The sequence below is a fragment of the Symphalangus syndactylus genome, chromosome 15, assembly GCF_028878055.3.
Source record: "Symphalangus syndactylus isolate Jambi chromosome 15, NHGRI_mSymSyn1-v2.1_pri, whole genome shotgun sequence".
In the NCBI taxonomy this organism is placed as follows: domain Eukaryota; kingdom Metazoa; phylum Chordata; class Mammalia; order Primates; family Hylobatidae; genus Symphalangus; species Symphalangus syndactylus.
Window position 1 is genome coordinate 82,561,150 of NC_072437.2, and position 19,507 is coordinate 82,580,656.

A 19,507-nucleotide genomic window follows, 5' to 3' on the forward strand; every position below is an offset into this window, starting at 1 on the left:
CCAGGCTGGTTTCAATCTCCTGACCTCAAGCGATCAGCCCGCCTCGGCCTCTCAAGGTGCTGGGATTACAGGTGTGAACCACTGTGCCCAGCTGGAAAAAATAATCTTACTCCTGTTTTGGAAAGACTTCTTCAGCTACAGACCAGAGAAAACATAAAAACTGTCTTTTTTTATAATGATAGATTAGCCCCATTATTCTTTTTGTTTTTGTTTTTTATTTTCTTATGTTTAGTAATTTTTATTTTATTTTGGGGGTACATGTGTAGGTTTGTTACATAGGTATATTGCATGATGCTGAGATTTGGGCTGATATTTATTCTGTCACTCAAATAGTGAACATGGTAACCAATAGGTAGTTTTTTAACCCTTGGTCTCCTCTCTCCCTCTCTCTTTTTGGAGTCCCCAATGTCTATTGTTCCCATCTTTAGGTCCGTGTCTACCCAATGTTTAGTTCCCACTTGTAAGGGAGAACATGTGGTATTTGGTTTTCTGTTTCTGCACTAATTCACATAGGATAATGGCTTCCAGCTGCATCATTGCTGCAAAGGATGTGATTTTGTTATTTTTTTTATTAGCCCCATTATTCTGACAAATGGGAATAGATTGTCTTTCTCTCTTTTGTTTTTTTTTAAGAGACAGGGTCTTGCTGTGTTGCCAAGGTTGGAGTGCAATGGCTGTTCATAGTGAGCTACAGCCTGGAACTCCTGGCCCAAGGAATCCTCTTGCCTCAGCTTCCCAAGTAGCGGGGATTATAGGTGTGCACCAATGTGTCCAGTTTATATTCTCTTTTTATGACCAAGTATTAAGGAGTTTTTAATAAAGTGTTTAATGAAATGACTGGAAAACATATTTAAAAACAATTTGATTTATAACTAAAATTTTTTTATATATAGTTTGAATACAGAAGTCTGTTATAATCTCTGGTTAATGTGTTTATTAGGTGTCATTTACTTTGAATGAGGATCTTGCAAATATTCATGATATTGGTGGAAAACCGGCTTCAGTCAGTGCTCCTAGAGAACATCCATTTGTCTTGCAAAGTGTTGGAGGACAGACATTAACAGTATTTACTGAGAGCTCATCAGGTAAGTGGGAATGGAATTATTTAATGTGATTCCTGTACATGTTGTATAGATTTTCTGTCTCAACATACACTCCTGTTTGCTTTTTTTTTTTTTTTTTTTTTTTTTTTTTTGCGACGGAGTTTTGCTCTTGTTGCCCAGGCTGGAGTCCAATGGCATGATCTCGGCTCACCGCCACCTCCTGGGTTCAAGTGATTCTCCTGCCTCAGCCCCCCAAGTAGCTGGGATTACAGGCATGCGCCACCACGCCCGGCTAATTGTGTATTTTTAGTAGAGACGAGGTTTCTCCATGTTGGTCAGGCTGGTCTCTAACTCCCTACCTCAGGTGATCTGCCCACCTCAGCCTCCCAAAGTGATGGGATTACAGACGTGAGCCACTGCACCCAGCCTCCTGTTTGCTTCTTTTTTTTTTTTTTTTTTTTTTTTGAGACGGAGTCTCGCTCTGTTGCCCAGGCTGGAGTGCAGTGGCACGATCTCAGCTCACTGCAAGCTCCGCCTCCCGGGTTCCAGCCATTCTCCTGCCTCAGCCTCTCCGAGTAGCTGGGACTACAGGCGCCCGCCACCACACCCGGCTAATTTTTGTTTGTATTTTTAGTAGAGATGGGGTTTCACCGTGGTCTCTATCTGCTGACCTCGTGATCTGCCCGCCTCGGCCTCCCAAAGTGCGAGGATTACAAGCGTGAGCCACCGCGCCCAGCCCTGTTTGCTTTTTTAAGGTCATTACCAAGACTGTTCCATCTCTCATTTTGTCTACCTCTGTTATTCATACTATGCTACTTCTCTGCTCTGTGTACTTTCTTGTGATTAATGAAATTTTGGCCATTACTTGAGAAGGGTTTAATTTCCATTTGGGATATGAAGATGTAGAACAAAGCAGATGGAAGAATGTGGTTCATCAAGCTGCCTTCTAAGATGTTGAAGAAACAGTATTCTGAATTTTGCCAAGATAAGGTCATCCTTGCTTGTTTTAGTAAATTGATATTCAGCAACTGTGAGTTGTACTTAAAAAATACAGCTTGATATTAGGGAATATTTTAGTCTGAATTTTTCATCTTGTATGCTTTGTATACCAAGAGGGCCTTTATACTGCATAGAGATAACTTTAATTGATACTGGCTTCCAAGAAGTTTCAGTGTAGAGTTTTAAGATTGTATGTGTTTGCAATGAGATATTTTAACAGTTCAGTAAATCAGAAGCAAATGTTTCCATTTGTGAATTAAATACAGAGAGAACTTTCTTGTGGCACATGCTCAGCATGAGTAAATTTTCCTTGTTTTGGGATTTTTATCTTTCACTAAAGATAAAAGGCAACAGGCCACCTTAGTTTAATGGAGCTAATTTTCCCCTATCTAGTTCAAAAAGCTTATTGACAAAAGAAAACATTTGTGATTTTGTTGTATTTCATCAAGCATTTCAAAGAAAGCTATAAGAAATTATAGTATGTTAAGAACACCATTGTTTAAAAAAAAGAACATCCTCATAAATTTATTTATTTTATTTTTTTTTAAACGGAGTCTTGCTCTGTCGCCCAGCTGGAGTGCAGTGGAGAGATCTCGGCTCACAGCAAGCTCCACCTACCGGGTTCACGCCATTCTCCTGCCTCAGCCTCCTGAGTACCTGGGACTACAGGCGCCCGCCACCACGCCCAGCTGATTTTTTTTGTATTTTTAGTAGAGACGGGGTTTCACCGTGTTAGCCAGGATGGTCTTGATCTCCTGACCTCGTGATCCACCCGCCTTGGCCTCCCAAAGTGCTGGGATTACAGGCATGAGCCACCGGGCCCAGCCGAATTTTTTTGTGGTATCTTAGATTACCAGTAGGCACATAAAATGATCTAAAAAAGTATTCTTTTTTTCTTGGATGTTCAGTATAAGAAAATGGTAAATTATAACTCTTCAGTTATGTAGTTGAAGGTAGAAGGTTGGTTTCATTACAGTTTTCTGAGGCTCTGATAATTAGTAGTGTAGTAGTATGGGAGGCAGAAAATGTTAAAGTAACAGTATCTTCAGTACATCCATTTTATACTGGAGAAGATTCAACCCTTCAACAAATATTTATTGCATGTTACATAGTTCAGGGCATAGTATAGGCCTATCTAAAAACCTGAAATTTGTCTGAAATTAGAAGCACATTTGAATTCAGTATGTTGAGTTTTAGGTTTGGCCGGGTGCGGTGGCCCATGCCTGTAATCCCAACACTTTGGGAGGCCAAGGTGGGCAGATCACCTGAGGCCAGGAGTTCGAGACCAACCAGGCCAACGTGGTGAAACCCTGTCTCTATTAAAAATAAAAAATTGGCCAGGCGTGGTGGCAGGTGCCTGTAATCCCAGCTACTCAGGAAGCTGAGGCAGGAGAATCGCTTGAACCCAGGAGGTGGAGGTAGAAGTGAGTCAAGATCGCACCACTGTACTCCAGCCTGGGCGGTAGAGGGAGACTCAGTCTCAAAAAAAAAAGTTAAAGAGTTTTAGTTTCAACAACTCTATTCCTGTTGATTGATGAGATTTAATAAGATCTGTTGAACCTGTGAGGTTTTCTCTACTTTTGTGATTGTCCCTGGAGTGGAAGAGGCATGGCACCAAGATAGTAAAAAGGAGTCATCGCCTTGATAAAAGTTTGAGGTAGAGAAACTTGAACTTTTTTTTGTAGAAAAAAGTACCATATTTCAGATTTTTTACGTCTTATTAAATGACTAATTTTTTGAAAGCATGATTTATTTCTGGTACTTCTACAAAGACAGCGATTTAGAAAGCTAACATTTGTTAGCCTCAAAATTAGTCTTCCATTTTACATTTTAAAAATACTTTAGTGTTGTGCTCTTTTTGAACATTTCGTGTTCACATTTCTGGCTACAGTGTACTCTAAAGAGAATGTGGTTTTATAAGGATTATCTTGGCAGGGATATGGAAGAGAATTAAGATTGTCATCCTTCTTCTGGGGCTTGGACAGTATGTTCTTGCTTTGTAGAACTGTGATAATACAAATGCAGTTCTAAGTTGCTATTAGTTATAATACACTATAACAATTTTTTCTTCTTAACCTCATTATTTCTGTTTCAAGTCATTGTTCCTTGATTCTCTTTGCACCTTTCTGTGCCTTAATTTCCTCATTTATGAAATGAGGGTAATTTATTGACATATATAAATATGAATACATTTAAACACTTAGAACAGTGCTCAGTATATAATGAATGCTCAAATGTTAGCTGTTGTTGTTAATATTACACCTTATTTTTAAACAGTTTAGGTTTTAAGTTTATTTTAAGGCAAGTGCATGCATTTTAGCTCAATCTGGATGTATATCACTTGGTAAAATTCAGCCAGTAGAGATTTTTATGTTAAATGTTTCTCAATTGCCTGCATGACCAAGAAAAAAGCTCTAGAATTGTTAGTAGTTTATCTCCTTTGAAGAGTCTTATGTATTTGCTATTTCCAGTCATTAAAGCAGCAGTTCTACAAGTGGGTTCCTTGGATCTCTTGGAAGTCATAAATAGTAGCAGGGGCTCTGTGACTGCTGTGACATATTTAAAATGTTAGATGTATGTTGTATATGTGCATTCTTTTCTATAGGATGGTACCAGAGCTTTCATTGGCATCTCAGAGGAATCTGTGGCCCAGAAAAGCTACAGAACCACTACCCTAGTTTTAACCTTGGTTGGTCGTGAACCTACCAAAGTATAAGTGACTAAGCCATTTTACAAGGAGTAAGCTGTTGATTTTACATTGAAATATAAATGAGGTAGGCATTATCTGGAATATTTCTACATTTTCTATCAAGCATAGAACTGTACCTGCTTTTCTAGGCTCTTCGTTCCTTTTTATTAGTGCACAGGTCTATAAAATGTAGAGTTTGTAAGGAAACTTGAAACCACATTTTAGTTCATTGTGTTAGGAGTTTTAGTTTTAATAACTTTACTCCTGTTAATGTGATTTTGCTGGTTTTTGAGAGGCCTTTTTTGAGCCCATTTTCCTAATGATTGAATTTGGCACATTTGGGTATCTTTTAGGGAGAGGGAATTAGAGGAGACTAATAATTAAGTTATACATTTTTTTTCTCATTAATTAAAATAATCTGCATGTCATCAACATTTTATGAACTCAGTTAATTTATTTCTAATTCAGTGTTCCTGTCTGAGAGAATATATTTTATTTTTATGGGCTATTTTGGGTTATCCTTTCTTCCACTTCTGCTTTCCTCTGTGAAATTCAAAATGATCTATTAATATTTTTCTGTTATTTTCATGGAGCTCTCTTATCCATTACCCTTATCTCTGTGGAAATACCTCATGTGTTTGGCCTTACATTTCCCTGCCTTGGGTCTTCAGTTTAGTATTTGTATTTACTATTTATTGGTGACTATAGATCATTTCTATTTTTTCTGCCTTTGGCATCTTTGGCATTCCTACCTTTATTCAAAGTTAGATTTTCTTCTTTTTTTTTTTAGAGGCAGTGTCTCACTGTGTTGCCCAGGCTGAACTTCTGGGCCCAAGTGATCCTCCCACCTCAGCCTCCTGAGCAGCTGGGACGACAGGCGTGCACCACCATGTCTGGCTCTTAGATATTATTATTTATAACTGCCAATTCTAGACAAAAATGTTCATTCATCTGTTCAATAGATATTTTTGGTGCTAAGCCCTGTGCTAGAATAAGATTAGCCTCCTGTGCACTGAGACAACTGGTAACTGAATAAATGCTACAAATGCTCTAATGGAGTTATGTACAAAGAGGAAAAAAGCATGTGTACTTTGCCTGAGGGAACTGGCTTCAGAAGTGGAGATAATATTTGAGCTGGACCTTGAAGTATACGAATAGGATGAAAGATAGTGAGGATAAATTCATTTTTCTAGCCTTCAAGGATCCAATTCTTCACTTGGCATTCTTTTACCCGTCATCCTCTGTCATAGCTATCTAAAAATTCATTAAAGCAAAAAACTTAGTTGTGGATGTCATAGTCTAGGTTAGAGATGAAAAAAGTTTGAATTGGTGCAATGGGAGTGGAAAAGATAGAACATACTCCAGGGATAATAGAGGTAATTTTTTTTTTTTAATCTTTTTTGCCATCAGGTAAGTCGACCAGAATTAGAGGTTATTTTGACAGCTTTTGGTGATGAATCGGCTATGAGGAAATTGGAAGATTGAGAAGCCTAGAATGGTTTCCAGGCTTTTTTTGGCTTGAGCATCTGGAGGGATAGTGAAACCGTTACTAAGTTAGAAAATATTGAAAGAAATGGGCAGGGTTAGAGCTGATAACGCAATGACTTTTTTGCTTTCATTTTTCATTATCTTTGATGCCTTTATAGCAGTTCATTACTTCAATAAATTAATATTTGTGCCTGTTTTTTTCAGGCCCCCTTTTAGGCTTGGGATACTTTAACAAGCAAAGGCTCAGCCCTTGTGGTGGTTACATTTTACTAAGAGGAGACAACAATAAACATAAGTAAATGATATTCCTGGCTAGAAGTTGATAAATTTTCTGGGAATAAGGTGAGAAGTAGGCTCAGGAGTATCAGGTTGAGGGTGGGACCTCATTGAGAAGGTGAAATTTGAACAGTCTTGAAGGAGGCAAAACGGGTAGCCATGTGGAGTGAGTTAGCCAGCTAAGAGTTTTTAAGGCAGACAGAGAACAGTAACGACTAATGCTCCAAGTTGGGAACAAGACTGGCATGTTCATGGAGTGGCCAAGAGGTCAGTGTGGATAAAGTAGGTGAGCAAGGGGGAAGAGTAGTGCGCTAATTAGGCTAGGGAAGAAGGGTGGGTGTTGGCAGTGGCAGATCATGAAAAGATTTCTAAACTATGAAAAGTATTTTGGATTTTACTTTTAGTGAAGTGGGAAGTCACTGGAGAGTTTTAAGCAGAATAGTGATATAATTTGATTTACATCTTAAAGACTTACTCTGACTGGTAGGTTGGGAAGAGACCATGGAGTCGGGGCAGGGCTGGAACCAGGAGGCTGTTATAGTAATCCAGGGGAGACATGACAGAAGCTTGGATTAGAGTGGTAGCAGTGACAGAGATCTACTCACTCACCTGATATCCAGCTTTATATCTTTAGTTGTCTTAACAAACATTCCACTTGGATTCTTTTTTTGGTGGGGGGAGATGGGTCTCATCCTGTCACCCAGGTTGGAGTGCAGTGGCACAATCTTGGCTCACTACAACCTCTGCCTCCTGGGCTCAGGCAGTCAGTCCTTCCACCTCAGCCTCCCGAGTAGCTGAAACTACAGTCACATGCCACCATGCCTGGCTAGTTTTTTATTTTTTTGTGTTTTTTTGTAGAGACAGGGTTTCACCATTTTGCCCAGGCTGGTCTCGAACTCCTGCGTGCAAAGCTGTCCACCTGCCTTGGCCTCCCAAAGTGCTGGGATTATAGGCATGAGCCACTATGCCCAGTCTGCCACTTCGATTACCTGAAACCAGGAGATAGAAAATCAAATTCATTTATCCATTTCCTTATTCTCTATATATCCATGTTTCTGCCAGTGATACATTATTCTTCTATTGTCTTGGCCATAATAATTCTTAGCCTCCTCTTATTCTCGTATTTGGTCATTTTGTCGTTTCTGTAGTAGGAATCACATATACACATTTCTGGATACCACTTGATATGGTTTGTCTCAGTCCCCACCCAAATCTCATCTTGAATTTTAGCTCCCATAATTCCCACATGTTGTGAGAGGGACCTGGTGGGAGATAATTGAATCATGGAGGCAGCTTCCCCCATACTGTTCTTGTGGTAGTGAATAAGTCTCATGAGATCTGGTGGGTTGATAAGGGGTTTCCCCTTTCACTTGGCTCTCATTCTGTCTTGTCTGCCACCATGGAAGACATGACTTTTGCCTTCTGCCATGATTATGAGGCCTCCCCAGCCATGTGGAAATGAGTCTGTTAAACCTCTTTTTCTTTGTAAATTACCCAGTCTTGGGTATGTCATTATCAGCAGTGTGAAAACAGACTAATACACCACTTAATCCAAAGCAGCCCTCTGAAAACTCCACCCATTATCCCCTTTTCCAGCCCCATCTGCGGAAATCTCTTACCTTTACCATACCCTCCTGCACAGTGACCTCTGTTTTTCCCCTTCTTTTTCCTCTGTCAGGGATTCGTCTTCTATAGTCATAATCAGCCTTCCCTTTCTGATCCAGCCTTTGTTGATTCTTCCGTCATTTAGACTTGTATGGCAGTAGGTTAGCTCATTTTGTCCCATTATTAAACCTTGTGGGCGGAGGACTGTATCTCATGCTTATCTCCATGGTGCCTAGTATAGCATTGAGCACATCTGTGGCTTGGGATTGAGCACAGAGTGATGGATTCAATCATTTATTTCCTCCTAAGGTGGGTTGAAATCATTTATTTCCTCCTAAGAATTAGTAGTACTCTAATGGTACTTTTTAGAATGGTTTTCAAGTGAGATAGCTTGTTTTAGTTACTCACGGGATGGCTAGTCTCCCTTCAGATATTCTTGATGCAAAGTGTTTTTCTTAAGACACTTGAGGTTCAGAATCCAATATTAAATCCCTTTGTTCCTCACTTTATTTTTTGCTCATTATATTTTGGCACAGATGATTTTTTAAACTTTCTGTTGACTAATCAGATTAGCTCAGTATCATATCCTGTGACACTTGGTTAGCCACTCTACATATTGTCATGAAACATATTCCCCAGATAAAATAGCAGTTGAGTTCACTGATGGTAGCTGCCACATTTACTTTCAAGCTTGAATTTGGTAACATGTACCAATTACACATATGACTAAGAACATACTAGTTTGTATTTGAAGAAGAATGTATAGCAATAGTAATGCTCTTTGAAGATGCTTAATTACCAGTCCTTTTGAAAACTTAGCTGAAACTGTAGAATTTATCGTCTGTCCTGTATGGTACTGTCCTGCAAGTATAGTAAATGAAAAACAAAGGTAAGCGTTTTCTTTCTTTCTTTTTTTTTGAGACTGAGTCTCACTGTGTCGCCAAGGCTGGAGCGCAGTGGCGTGATCCCAGCTCACTGCAACCTCCACCTCCCAGGTTCAAGTGATTCTCCTGCCTCAGCCTCCGGAGTAGCAGAATACTCCCAAGTAGCAGAATACACCTGAGGTCAGGAGTTCAAGATCAGGCTGGCCAACATGGTAAAACCCCGTCTCTGCTAAAAATACAAAAAATTAGAGACTACAGACATGCACCACCACGCCCGGCTAATTTTTTTGTATTTTTAGTAGAGACGGGGTTTTGCCATGTTGCCTAGGCTGTTCTCAAACTCCTGACCTCAGGTAATCTGCCCGCCTCAGCCTACCAAGTTCTGGGATTACAGACATTAGCCACCATGCCTGACCATGTTTTCATTTTTAAGTTGGATTGTTGGGTGCTTATGGGAAACATTAATTTGGTGCATTTCACTTATTTTGGGGGGAATATCATATCAGGTATATGATTTTGAGAGGTTTGAATTAAGCCTTCTTTATATGTGTGATTATAAGCATTCAAAGTACTTTTTCATTGAACTTTTTTTCTTGTCACTGGTTTAAAACATGAATTATACTCTGTTTCCTGAATTGTCACCAGATGCATATGTAGTGGGACTTTCTGAGGCTTTATTTACCTTATCTATCATAATTTAATTATTGTTATCACTTTAATGGAGCATTTTTTAAACTTTTTGGTCTCAGGGCTCTTTTATACATTATGTGCTAACATTTTTATTTAAAAATCTATTTTCCAAAAAATAGTGGGAAGAGTGCCATTTTGCAGGTATCATTAATGTCTGGCTTAAGACAAGCTGGATTTTCATCTCCACTTCAGTATTCAGTCTGTAATGATCTGCTGTTTTGGTTGAAGTACTGAAGAAAATCTACCCCTTATAAATACATAGTTGGAAAAGGGAGGAGTAATTAGTAGCATTTTCAGATAGTTGTGGACATTCTTCTTTTGCTACTACACTAAAACTCTACAAGTGGTAGTTTCTTAAAGGTCACTTGCAGTATAGAACCTGAAACTCTATTAGCAAACCTTTTCTACTCTCTTACGTTAAATTTATAGGTCTGTCTTGTATTTGGAATGAATCTCTTACCCAGACGTGATTTTGTAGCATCATACATCCATCTTCTGGAGACTATTGGTTCCCTGAATTAATGTAGTTCTTTTGAATGTTGACACGTTTCATTATAGAATATCAAAAATTTACATTCATTAGATTAGCATCACTACTGATTTTATCACAAAAGTCTTTTAAGTATAGGGGAGCTGTTAAGTTTATGGTGGTAGGTACAAGTTCTTCAGACTTTAATTTTCACTTAAAAAGTTGAATTTAATGACAACAAATCCTGTCAGCTTTTTTTTTTTTTTTTAAAGGATGGGCTTTTTTCATTGATTTTTGAAAAGCTATCTTTCAGATACCCAAGTCTGAATAATTATGCTTTGTGTGTCGGTCATTCTTTCAAGTAACAATGATCTTCCACAACAAAAGTAGCTAGCTCAGCGCTCAACTCAAACGTTGCAACTGTGCTTTTCTTTGAGGCAGTCATCTTACGTTAGTGTCCAGCAGAAGCATTTCATGTGCATTTGCCATTTGGTGTCACAGGATGTTAAGGGATGCGTACTCAAGGGTTGAAATTTAATAAAAACAGTTTTTACTGTTCATCAAGGACATTGTGAAGTGAAACAGACTTTTTAAAAAATTGCAAGTGCTAGGTGGTGAAGAATACAGTGGTACAGTTTTGGTACCATTTGGCCTTAATTTGTGGTGGTACCAGTAACCTTACCCACCGTTGCTTTTGCACTGCCGGCAGATATCAACACAGTGAAAAAGGTAATTAAATATTTTAAGAAAATATTTTTACCTTGTGGACACCCAAATAATCTTGAGGACCCCTAGGGATTTATAGACCATACTTTGAAGAATGCTAATTTAGTGTGTTGTAGTGTGAAAAGATTGCAAGCTCCATTTTAAAGTACCTGGTGAAGTGTTGATCACTTTTTATTGGGATGGCCTACCTAATAGAGACACTCCTCCCCCCAGTGCTTCTTAGGGGAACCTCATCTGTAACACTGAATTGCATGCCTGTTTCAGTGTTTATTGTTGGTTTTAAGAATACAGGGGCCGGGCACTGTGGCTCAGGCCTGTAATCCCAGCACATTGGGAGGCCGAGGTGGGCGGATCACCTGAGGTCGGGAGTTCAAGACCAGCCTGGCCAACATGGTGAAACCCCATCCCTACCAAAAATACAAAAAATTAGCCGGGTGTGGTGGTGAGCGCCTGTAATCCCAGCTATTCGGGAGGCTGAGGCAGGAGAATCACTTGAACCCAGGAGGCAGAGGTTGCAGTGAGCTGAGATCACGCCATCACACTCCAGCCTGGGCAACAAGAGCGGATCTCTGTCTCAAAAAGAAAAAATGAATACAGTACATATTTTTTAACCAGATTTGAACCACTTTTAAACTATTTCTTTTAGGTATGTATTTATTACACTTCTGTTGGTGGATAACCTGTCTTTGTATTTACTATCTTATTTAGTTCTCCTCACAACTCCACGAGGGACGGACTTTTAAGAAATCTTCATTTTGCGGATGATGTGACAGAAGCTCTAAGAGATTGTGTGTCTAGCCCCTATTTCCTGATATTTAGAAATATATTGTTAAAACAGTCTCTTTAGGTAATAGAAATCCTGCTAGGTCTGCCTGGATAGATGTCTGTGGTGACTCCATCTTGTCTCTTTCATCACTGCATTTCACAGGGCAGCCATCTTCAAGTCCCATTCACTTTGGCAGCTAGTGGTTCTTTCTCACTTCCCTAGTAAAGGCCCTACAGAAGGAGTAATGAAGCTCTGTTTTTTGCTTACTCCTTTGAGTAACAGCCTTGCCACTGAACATTTGGAATCATACCAGCTTCTGACAATCTTATACTTGTGAGGAGGAACAAACAGGAACAAAAATATATGAGTTTAGTGTTTATTTCCTGAACTGCCACCAAGGTTGTGGCTGACTGTGGAGATTTAGTTTTGTATTTTACTGCCAAATGCCTGAGCCAGGTCTACTCTCTGAAAAGTTAAACCTAATAGCAGAAAATGTTCCTTTATTTAGTGGCTAGAAAGAGACTTGTAAAAACAATGTTTGTACTCTTCATATTCAGGTATTCATGCATAAATATGTGGTAGCTTTAATAATCTGAGAATGGGATGAGGAAGATTAAAAGAAAAAAACCACAGTGTAGGATAATACTAAGGTTTGGAATCACAAACTTACTAAAACTTATGATTTACTCTCCAGTTTTTTAATTATGAAATATTTCAAACTCACAGAAAAGTATAGTGAATAGTTTAACCTATGCCTAACAGCTATATTTCATAAGTGTTGACATTCGCCATATTTCTTTAAAGCTAGAAAACATTTTAGATTTCTCCTCTCCCCCAACCCCCAACCCTTACCTCACTTGCTAGAGGTAACTATTGTCCTGGAGTTGGCATGTATTACTGTGACTCATTGTGACTAGTCTACAATTCTCAAAACAAAATCTTTATAGTTTAACTGGTGGAAACCAACCAAGTTCCTTGGAGATGTGTTAGGCAGTGTGCTCCAAATTTCTAGCAATTGTGGAAGTCCAGTGTTTAGCTTGAGTAGAGATTTTTTAGTGTAGGTTATATCTTGACAAGCCTTTTTTTCTTCTATCTCTGTAGTACATTAATTAAGATTTTTTTCTGGAATTTTAACAAATTAGATGATCAAAAGTAATTATCAGTGAGGAACTTAAAAATTCAGTCCCATGGTTTCTAGTGAAATAGTGAATGATCAGTAGAGTATAAGGATAAAAGATGTTTACATTGTTTTGGCCTTGCCACCCATGTGTTATTTTGGTAATGTAGTTTCTCTTCTTCTTCATCTGTGTTGTAATAATCACACTGACAGTGTTTTTGTTGTTGTATTTGAGACAAAGTCTCACTCTGTTTCCCAGGTTGGAGTGCAGTGGCGCCATCTTGGCTTACTGCAACCTCTGCCTCCTGGGTTCAAGTGATTCTCATTCCTCAGCCTCCTGAATAGCTGTAGCTGGGGTTACAGGCATGTGCCACCACGCCTGGCTAATTTTTGTATTTTTAGTAGAGGTTTTACCATGTTGTCCAGGCTGGTCTCCTGGCCTTAAGTGATCTGCTCATCTAGCCCTCCCAAAGTGCTGGGATTACAGGAGTGAGCCGCTGCGCCCGGCCACTGACAGTGTTTTGAATATGAAATAGTATTTAGAGTATTCTTTCTCAGAAGACTTGATCTCTAATTTATGCAAGGAATATTGACACTTTTTTTCTTCAGTTTTATTTATTGCTATGAATATATTAATGTGACATAAACTTTTAGTTCTAGTGTTCATGAATCCCACCTAAATTTTATGGTCTCAAATTTGTTGAAGGTTGGATTGTGATTCTACTAAATAAACATCTTTATTTAGCATCTCTGTTTTCTATATATCTTTGCTTTGTTTTTTTTTTTTTTCTATTCAGAGTTTTTTTTTTTTTATACTTTAAGTTCTAGGGTACATGTGCACAACGTGCAGGTTTGTTACATATGTATACATGTGCCATGTTGGTGTGCTGCACCTATTAACTCGTCATTTACATTAGGTATATCTCTTTAATGCTATCTCTCACCCCTCCCCCCATTCTGTATATCTTTGTTATGATTTTTATGGAGAATGTCAGAAAGCATCATCAAGTTTTTACTTTTATTGTATGTCGTATTTGCCTATTCCTAAAACTTTGTGATACTCAAGCTTTGATCAAACCTGGCCATTCCATATTTGTTAAAACAATTGGGAAGAACTTAGGAAATTCTTGTCATATCTGGAGAAAATGACAGGCTATACAAACATATTTCTCTTTCTTCCTTTTGATTTTCTATAGCTTCCGGTTTATAAAGTTGATTCTTTGTTTTGATTCATTGTATACTTAAGATCTTAGGAAGAACTTGGTTTCTTTGTAAAACCAAACCTAACTTAGTAAAATCAATTAAAATGTAAATTACTTCAGCGTGGGCAACATGGTGATTCCCCGTCTCTACTAAAAATAAAAAAAATTAGCCAGGCATGGTGGCGCACGCTTGTAGCACCAGCTGTTCTGGAGGCTGAGGCAGGAGAATTGCTTGAACCTGGGAGGTGGAGGTTGCAGTGAGCCAAGATAGCGCCACTGCACTCTAGCCTGGGCGACAGAGTGAGACTCTGTCTCAAAAAAAAAAAAAAAGTAAATTACTTGGTCAAGGTATTAATACTAAGTAATTGAAGCAATTGTAATTTTAAAATATTTTAATTTACAAAATTTCATTTTCTTTGGCTTTTTCAAATAACATTATTGCCACTATTTTTAAAAACCTCATTCAAGGTTATAGTAGCGTGATTTTTTTCTCTAGTTCTTTGAGCATAAGGGTACCATTATCAAAATTTAAAATGTAAAAAATGCCATGTAACTGATTTTTCTCTCTGTAGTATAGCATTACATTATAAAAACAGAAACAGGTTATTTGGTTGCCTTTGTATTTTTATCACTTAGAAATGTAGTCTGTTGAGGGCCGGGTGTGGTGGCTCACACCTATAATCTCAGCACTTTGGGAGGCCAAGGTGGGCAGATCACTTAAGGCCAGGAGTTTGAGATCAGCCTGGCCAACCTGGCAAAACCCCATCTCTACTAAAAATACAAAAATTAGCCAAGCGTGGTGGTGCGCGTCTGTAATCCCAGCTACGCAGCACACATCTGTAATTCCAGCCAGGCATTCAAGACCAGCCCGGCCAACTTGGCGAAACCCCATCTCTACTAAAAATACAAAAATTAGTCCAGCGTGGTGGCAGACGCCTGTAATCTCAGCTACTTGGGAGGCTGAGACATGAGAATCACTTGAACCCAGGAAGTGGAGGTTGCAGTGAGCCAGGATTGTGCTACTGTGCTCCAGCCTGGGCAACAGTGAGACAGAGTCTCAAAAAAAAAAGAGAAAGAGAGAAAGGTAGTTTGTTGATATGGTGATAGCACTAGTATAGTAATTCCCTTGGAACAAAGAAGAAAAGAAAGTAAGACTTTAAAACTGACCTATTTCTTTAAAAAGCGATAAAACATGTCGATTTACTGAAGGTTTTCAAGTAAAGAAGTAGCAGCCCTAGTGGCCAGGTAGCAGCTCATGCCTGTAACCCCAGCACTTTAGGAGGCCAGGGTGAGTGGACTGCTTGAGCCCAGAAGTTAGAGACCAGCCTGGACAAAAGAGTGAAACCCTATCTCTACAAAAAATAGCTGGGTATGGTGGCGTGCACCTGTAGTCTCAGCTATTTTGGAGGCTCAGGTGGGAGGATCACCTGTGCCTGGGATGTTGAGGCTGCAGTGAGCTGTGATCGTGCCACTGCACTCCAGTGTCAGTGGCAGAGTGAGACCCTGTCTGAAAAAAAAAAAATTGTAGTTCCTTCTCCCCCAGCATTACTAGTGCCACTTTTGGGGTACCCAGTGCTGGTAAAAAGGCTATACATCAAAAAGTTGCAACACAGCAGAATAGGAAGGGTTACCAAAAAATGGATTAGAGACCTACACTTGAACTGTGTTCTTGATTACATTGGTTCTGATACAAAGTGCCTAGTACCATTTTACATTCTCATAACTATTTGTTTTGGAAGAATTGAAGGAAGTTTTAATTATGGCATATAGATACACAATGTTTACATCCTTATTAAGCAATGATTTTGTTAAGCTATAGCTGCTTTATTAAGTGGACAGATATAGGTAACCTACTGAGCACTTACTTTGTTTGCTATGGTGAGCACTTACACAGTGGATGCAGAATCAATTTGTGAGGTACTAGGCAACATTAAGAAATAAAGAGAAATAGAATGGAAAAAATATATATAGATATCTATATATTCATATATATGTGGAATAGAATGGAAAAATGGAGAAATAGAATGGAAAAAATATATATTTACATGTATAATACACATCCATTATCCATTAGATATATATCTAAAATATATATATATATATATATATATTTTTTTTTTTTTTTTTTTTCTTTGAGACAAAGTCTTGCTCTATCACCCAGGCTGCAGTACAGTAACGTAATCTCAGCTCACTGCAACCCCTGCCTCCTGTGTTCAAGTGATTCTCCTGCCTCAGCCTCCTGAGTAACTGGGATTACGGGCGTGCATCACCACGCCTGGCTAATTTTTGTATTTTTAGTAGAGACAGGGTTTCACTTTGTTGGCCAGGCTGACCTTGAACTCTTGGCCTCAAGTGATCTGCCCACTTCAGCCTCCTAAAGTGCTGGGATTACAATTGTGAGCCACCACGCCTGGCCAATATTTGTTTTTATTTGGAACATTTCAAACATACACTGAAGTAGAATAATATAACAAATTCTATGTACCCCTACCCAACTTTAGGAATGTATAGCAGATTTTTTTTTTTTTTTGGATGGGGTTTCAGTCTGGCACCAGGCTGGAGTACAATGGCGCAATCTCGGCTCACTGCAATCTCTGCCTCCCGGGTTCAAGTGATTCTCCTGCCTCAGCCTCCCAAGTAGCTGAGACTACAGTCACACGCTACCACGCCCAGCTAATTTTTTGTATTTTTAGTAGAGACGGGGTTTCACCATGATGGCCAGGATGGTCTCGATCTCTTGACCTTGTGATCCTCCTGCCTTGGACTCCCAAAGTGCTGGGATTACAGGCGTGAGCCACCGTGCCCTGCTATAGTGATTTTTAAATGTGCTATCAATGATTAACCCCAAATTACTTTTGTAAAAAGATATAATTTCACTCATATGTTTGTACTTCTCTGCCATCAGTCTTGGTAAAAAAAACTTTTTTTTTTTTTGAGACAGAGTCCTGCTGTGTCACCTAGGCTGGAGTGCAGTGGCGCAATCTCGGCTCACTGCAACCTCCACCTCCTGGGTTCAAGCGATCCTGCTGCCTCAGCCTCCCAAGTAGCTAGGATTACAGGCTTTTTTTTTTTGAGACGGAGTTTCAGTCTTCTCGCCCAGGCTGGAGTGGAGTTCTGTGATCTCGGCTCACTGCAACCTCTGCCTCCCGGGTTCAAGCAATTCTCCTGTCTCAGCCTCCCAAGTAGCTGGGATTACAGGCGCCTGCCCTACGCCTGGCTAATTTTTGTATTTTTAGTAGAGATGAGGTTTCACCATGTTGACCAGGCTTGTCTCCGGCTCCTGACCTCAGGTGATCTGCCAGCGTCAGCCTACCAAAGTGCTGGGATTACAGGCGTGAGCCACCGCACCCAGCTTCTTCAGTACATTCTTCATACAGATTCCTTTTTAGAAAAATGCATAACCATAAGATCATTATGATACCTAAAAAAATTAACAATTCCAAAATATGGTAGATCTAGTCACTGGGAACTATGTGATGCTTAAATTCCAGTGTTTTCTGATATTTTTTCCCTTTTAAATGCATTCTGTTTCCTGGTTTATGGTCCAACTCTATCAGAAGTCACCATGGATTGCAGTTATATAGGTTATAGCATCCCCTGGAGAAGATACACTTTGTCAAGTCATCCATATTACTACGAAGACATGATGCAGTCTTTCTGCAGAACTGTTTGAGGAGTTTGGCTGATAAGGAAATGACAGAATAGAAAATTATTTCTGGAACAGTGCTGAGGTACTGATGTCAAACTGGAGCCAGTGTTAGGGAAAAGTACGAAAGCTGTGTTCACTGAGCATCATATGGATTGTTTTCAGATTGCATCAAGTTAAAGTTAACAAGCAGATAAGTTTAGAAAGAAAATCTTGTCAATCCACTATGACCAGACTTTAGGGAATAGGGGGCTTTAAAATAAAAGTTAAAGTAAAATAGAAGTAGGTGGTATGAGAATTCATATGATGAGTGGAATAAAAAATGTTATTTAACGTAATAGAGTGAATATGAATAGGGACTATATTGGTATATCCCAGTAGGGACATTATATACAACTTGTATACAAGCCTCAATTTAGAGTATGAATTTCTTACCTGGAATATTGATCAAATTGAGAAACCAATTTTGTCTTGAGTTTAAAATCTCTTGAAAGTTAGGTCTGTTTATATATCTTTAATACAAAAATGACTAATTAAACATGTTTAAGTTCTGAAAGAAAACCTTATTCTTATATGTTCCTACCAGCTGTTAGATAGACAGCTGTGGCCTGCCCAGAGGTGAAACTCTGATAGTGGCCAGCACACTTTGAAAGACTGCTGTGTTTAAAAAGAAGTTCAGTTGAAGTCTTTTTTTTTTTTTTTTAAAGAACTTCATGTATGTGTATCAGCCCACAAATTCTTGCTTATACAGACTGTATCATTAGCTATTTCAAAATAATAAAGGGTAAAAAGCCCTACAGATACATACTATACATACTATTTTTACTTTTTTTTTTTTTTAGATGGAGTCTCGCTCTGTTGCCCAGGCTGGAGTGCGGTGTTGCAGTCTCGGCTCACTGCAACCTCCGCCTCCCTGCCTCAGCCTCCCAAGTAACTGTTACTACAGGCACCTGCCACCACACCCAGCTAATTTCACCCAGCAAATTTTTTTTTTTTTTTTTGAGATGGAGTCTTGCTGTGTCACCAGGCTGGAGTGCAGTGGTGCGATCTTGGCTCACTGCAATCTCCGCCTCCCAGGTTCAAGCGATTCTCCTGCCTTAGCCTCCCGAGTAGCCGGGACTACAGGCGTGCACCACCACGCCCAGCTAATTTTTTTTGTATTTTTAGTAGAGTCGGGGTTCTGTTATGTCAGCCAGGATCATCTTGATGTCTTGACGTCGTGATCTGCCTGCCTGGGCCTCCCAAAAGTGCTGGGATTACTGGCGTGAGCCACCGTGCCTGGCCCCCCAGCTGATTTTTGTGTTTTAAGTAGCGATAGGCTTTCACCATATTGGCCAGGCTGGTTTCACACTCCTGACCTCAAGTGATCCTCCCACCTCAGGCCTCCCAAACCTCCCAAAGTACTGGAATTACAGGCATGAGCCACCACGCCCAGCCTCACTTTTTTTCCCCCCACTCTAAAAGAACCTTTCTTGAGAATATTTTATGGTTGAAAGTTGTGGCATTTTCTGTTGATAGAGGGAAAAAAAAGTACACCACCCAGTGTTGTTTACAGCTTCAGTTTCTTTTATATAACCATGCAGAACTTAATGACTATGATGATTTGACACATTTTTTTCCTTACTGTATAATGTGTTATGTGTCATACCTAGACTTTTCTTGAGAGAAAGATTTGTACTGTTTAGCAAAGAAAAAAGTCTGGTTTAGATCACTTCTCAACCCCTTTTCTGCTGCTTCTAGGTGAAGGCTGATGTGTCTTTACATTCACAAGTTCGGGACAGACTCCTATAGATTAGGGGCTGTGGCATAGATTCCCCAGGTGCTGTCGGTGTTCACCCATGGCCTCTCAAGGCCTTGTCATTACTGTGCACACTAGCCAACTTCTACATCTTAGCACCTTTGTCTCT

At 39.4% G+C, this 19,507-nt stretch overlaps 1 protein-coding gene across 1 annotated transcript in view; it reads left to right on the forward strand.

Annotated features, from left to right (window-relative positions):
* The window catches only part of GTF2F2 (general transcription factor IIF subunit 2), a 171,120-nt gene that overhangs the window by 30,216 nt on the left and 121,397 nt on the right, over positions 1-19,507 (forward strand). Inside the window, exon 4 of the mRNA XM_055245268.2 lies at positions 941-1,085. Within this exon, the coding sequence (XP_055101243.1) occupies positions 941-1,085 (145 nt within the window). The remainder of the gene's footprint in view (positions 1-940; positions 1,086-19,507) is intronic.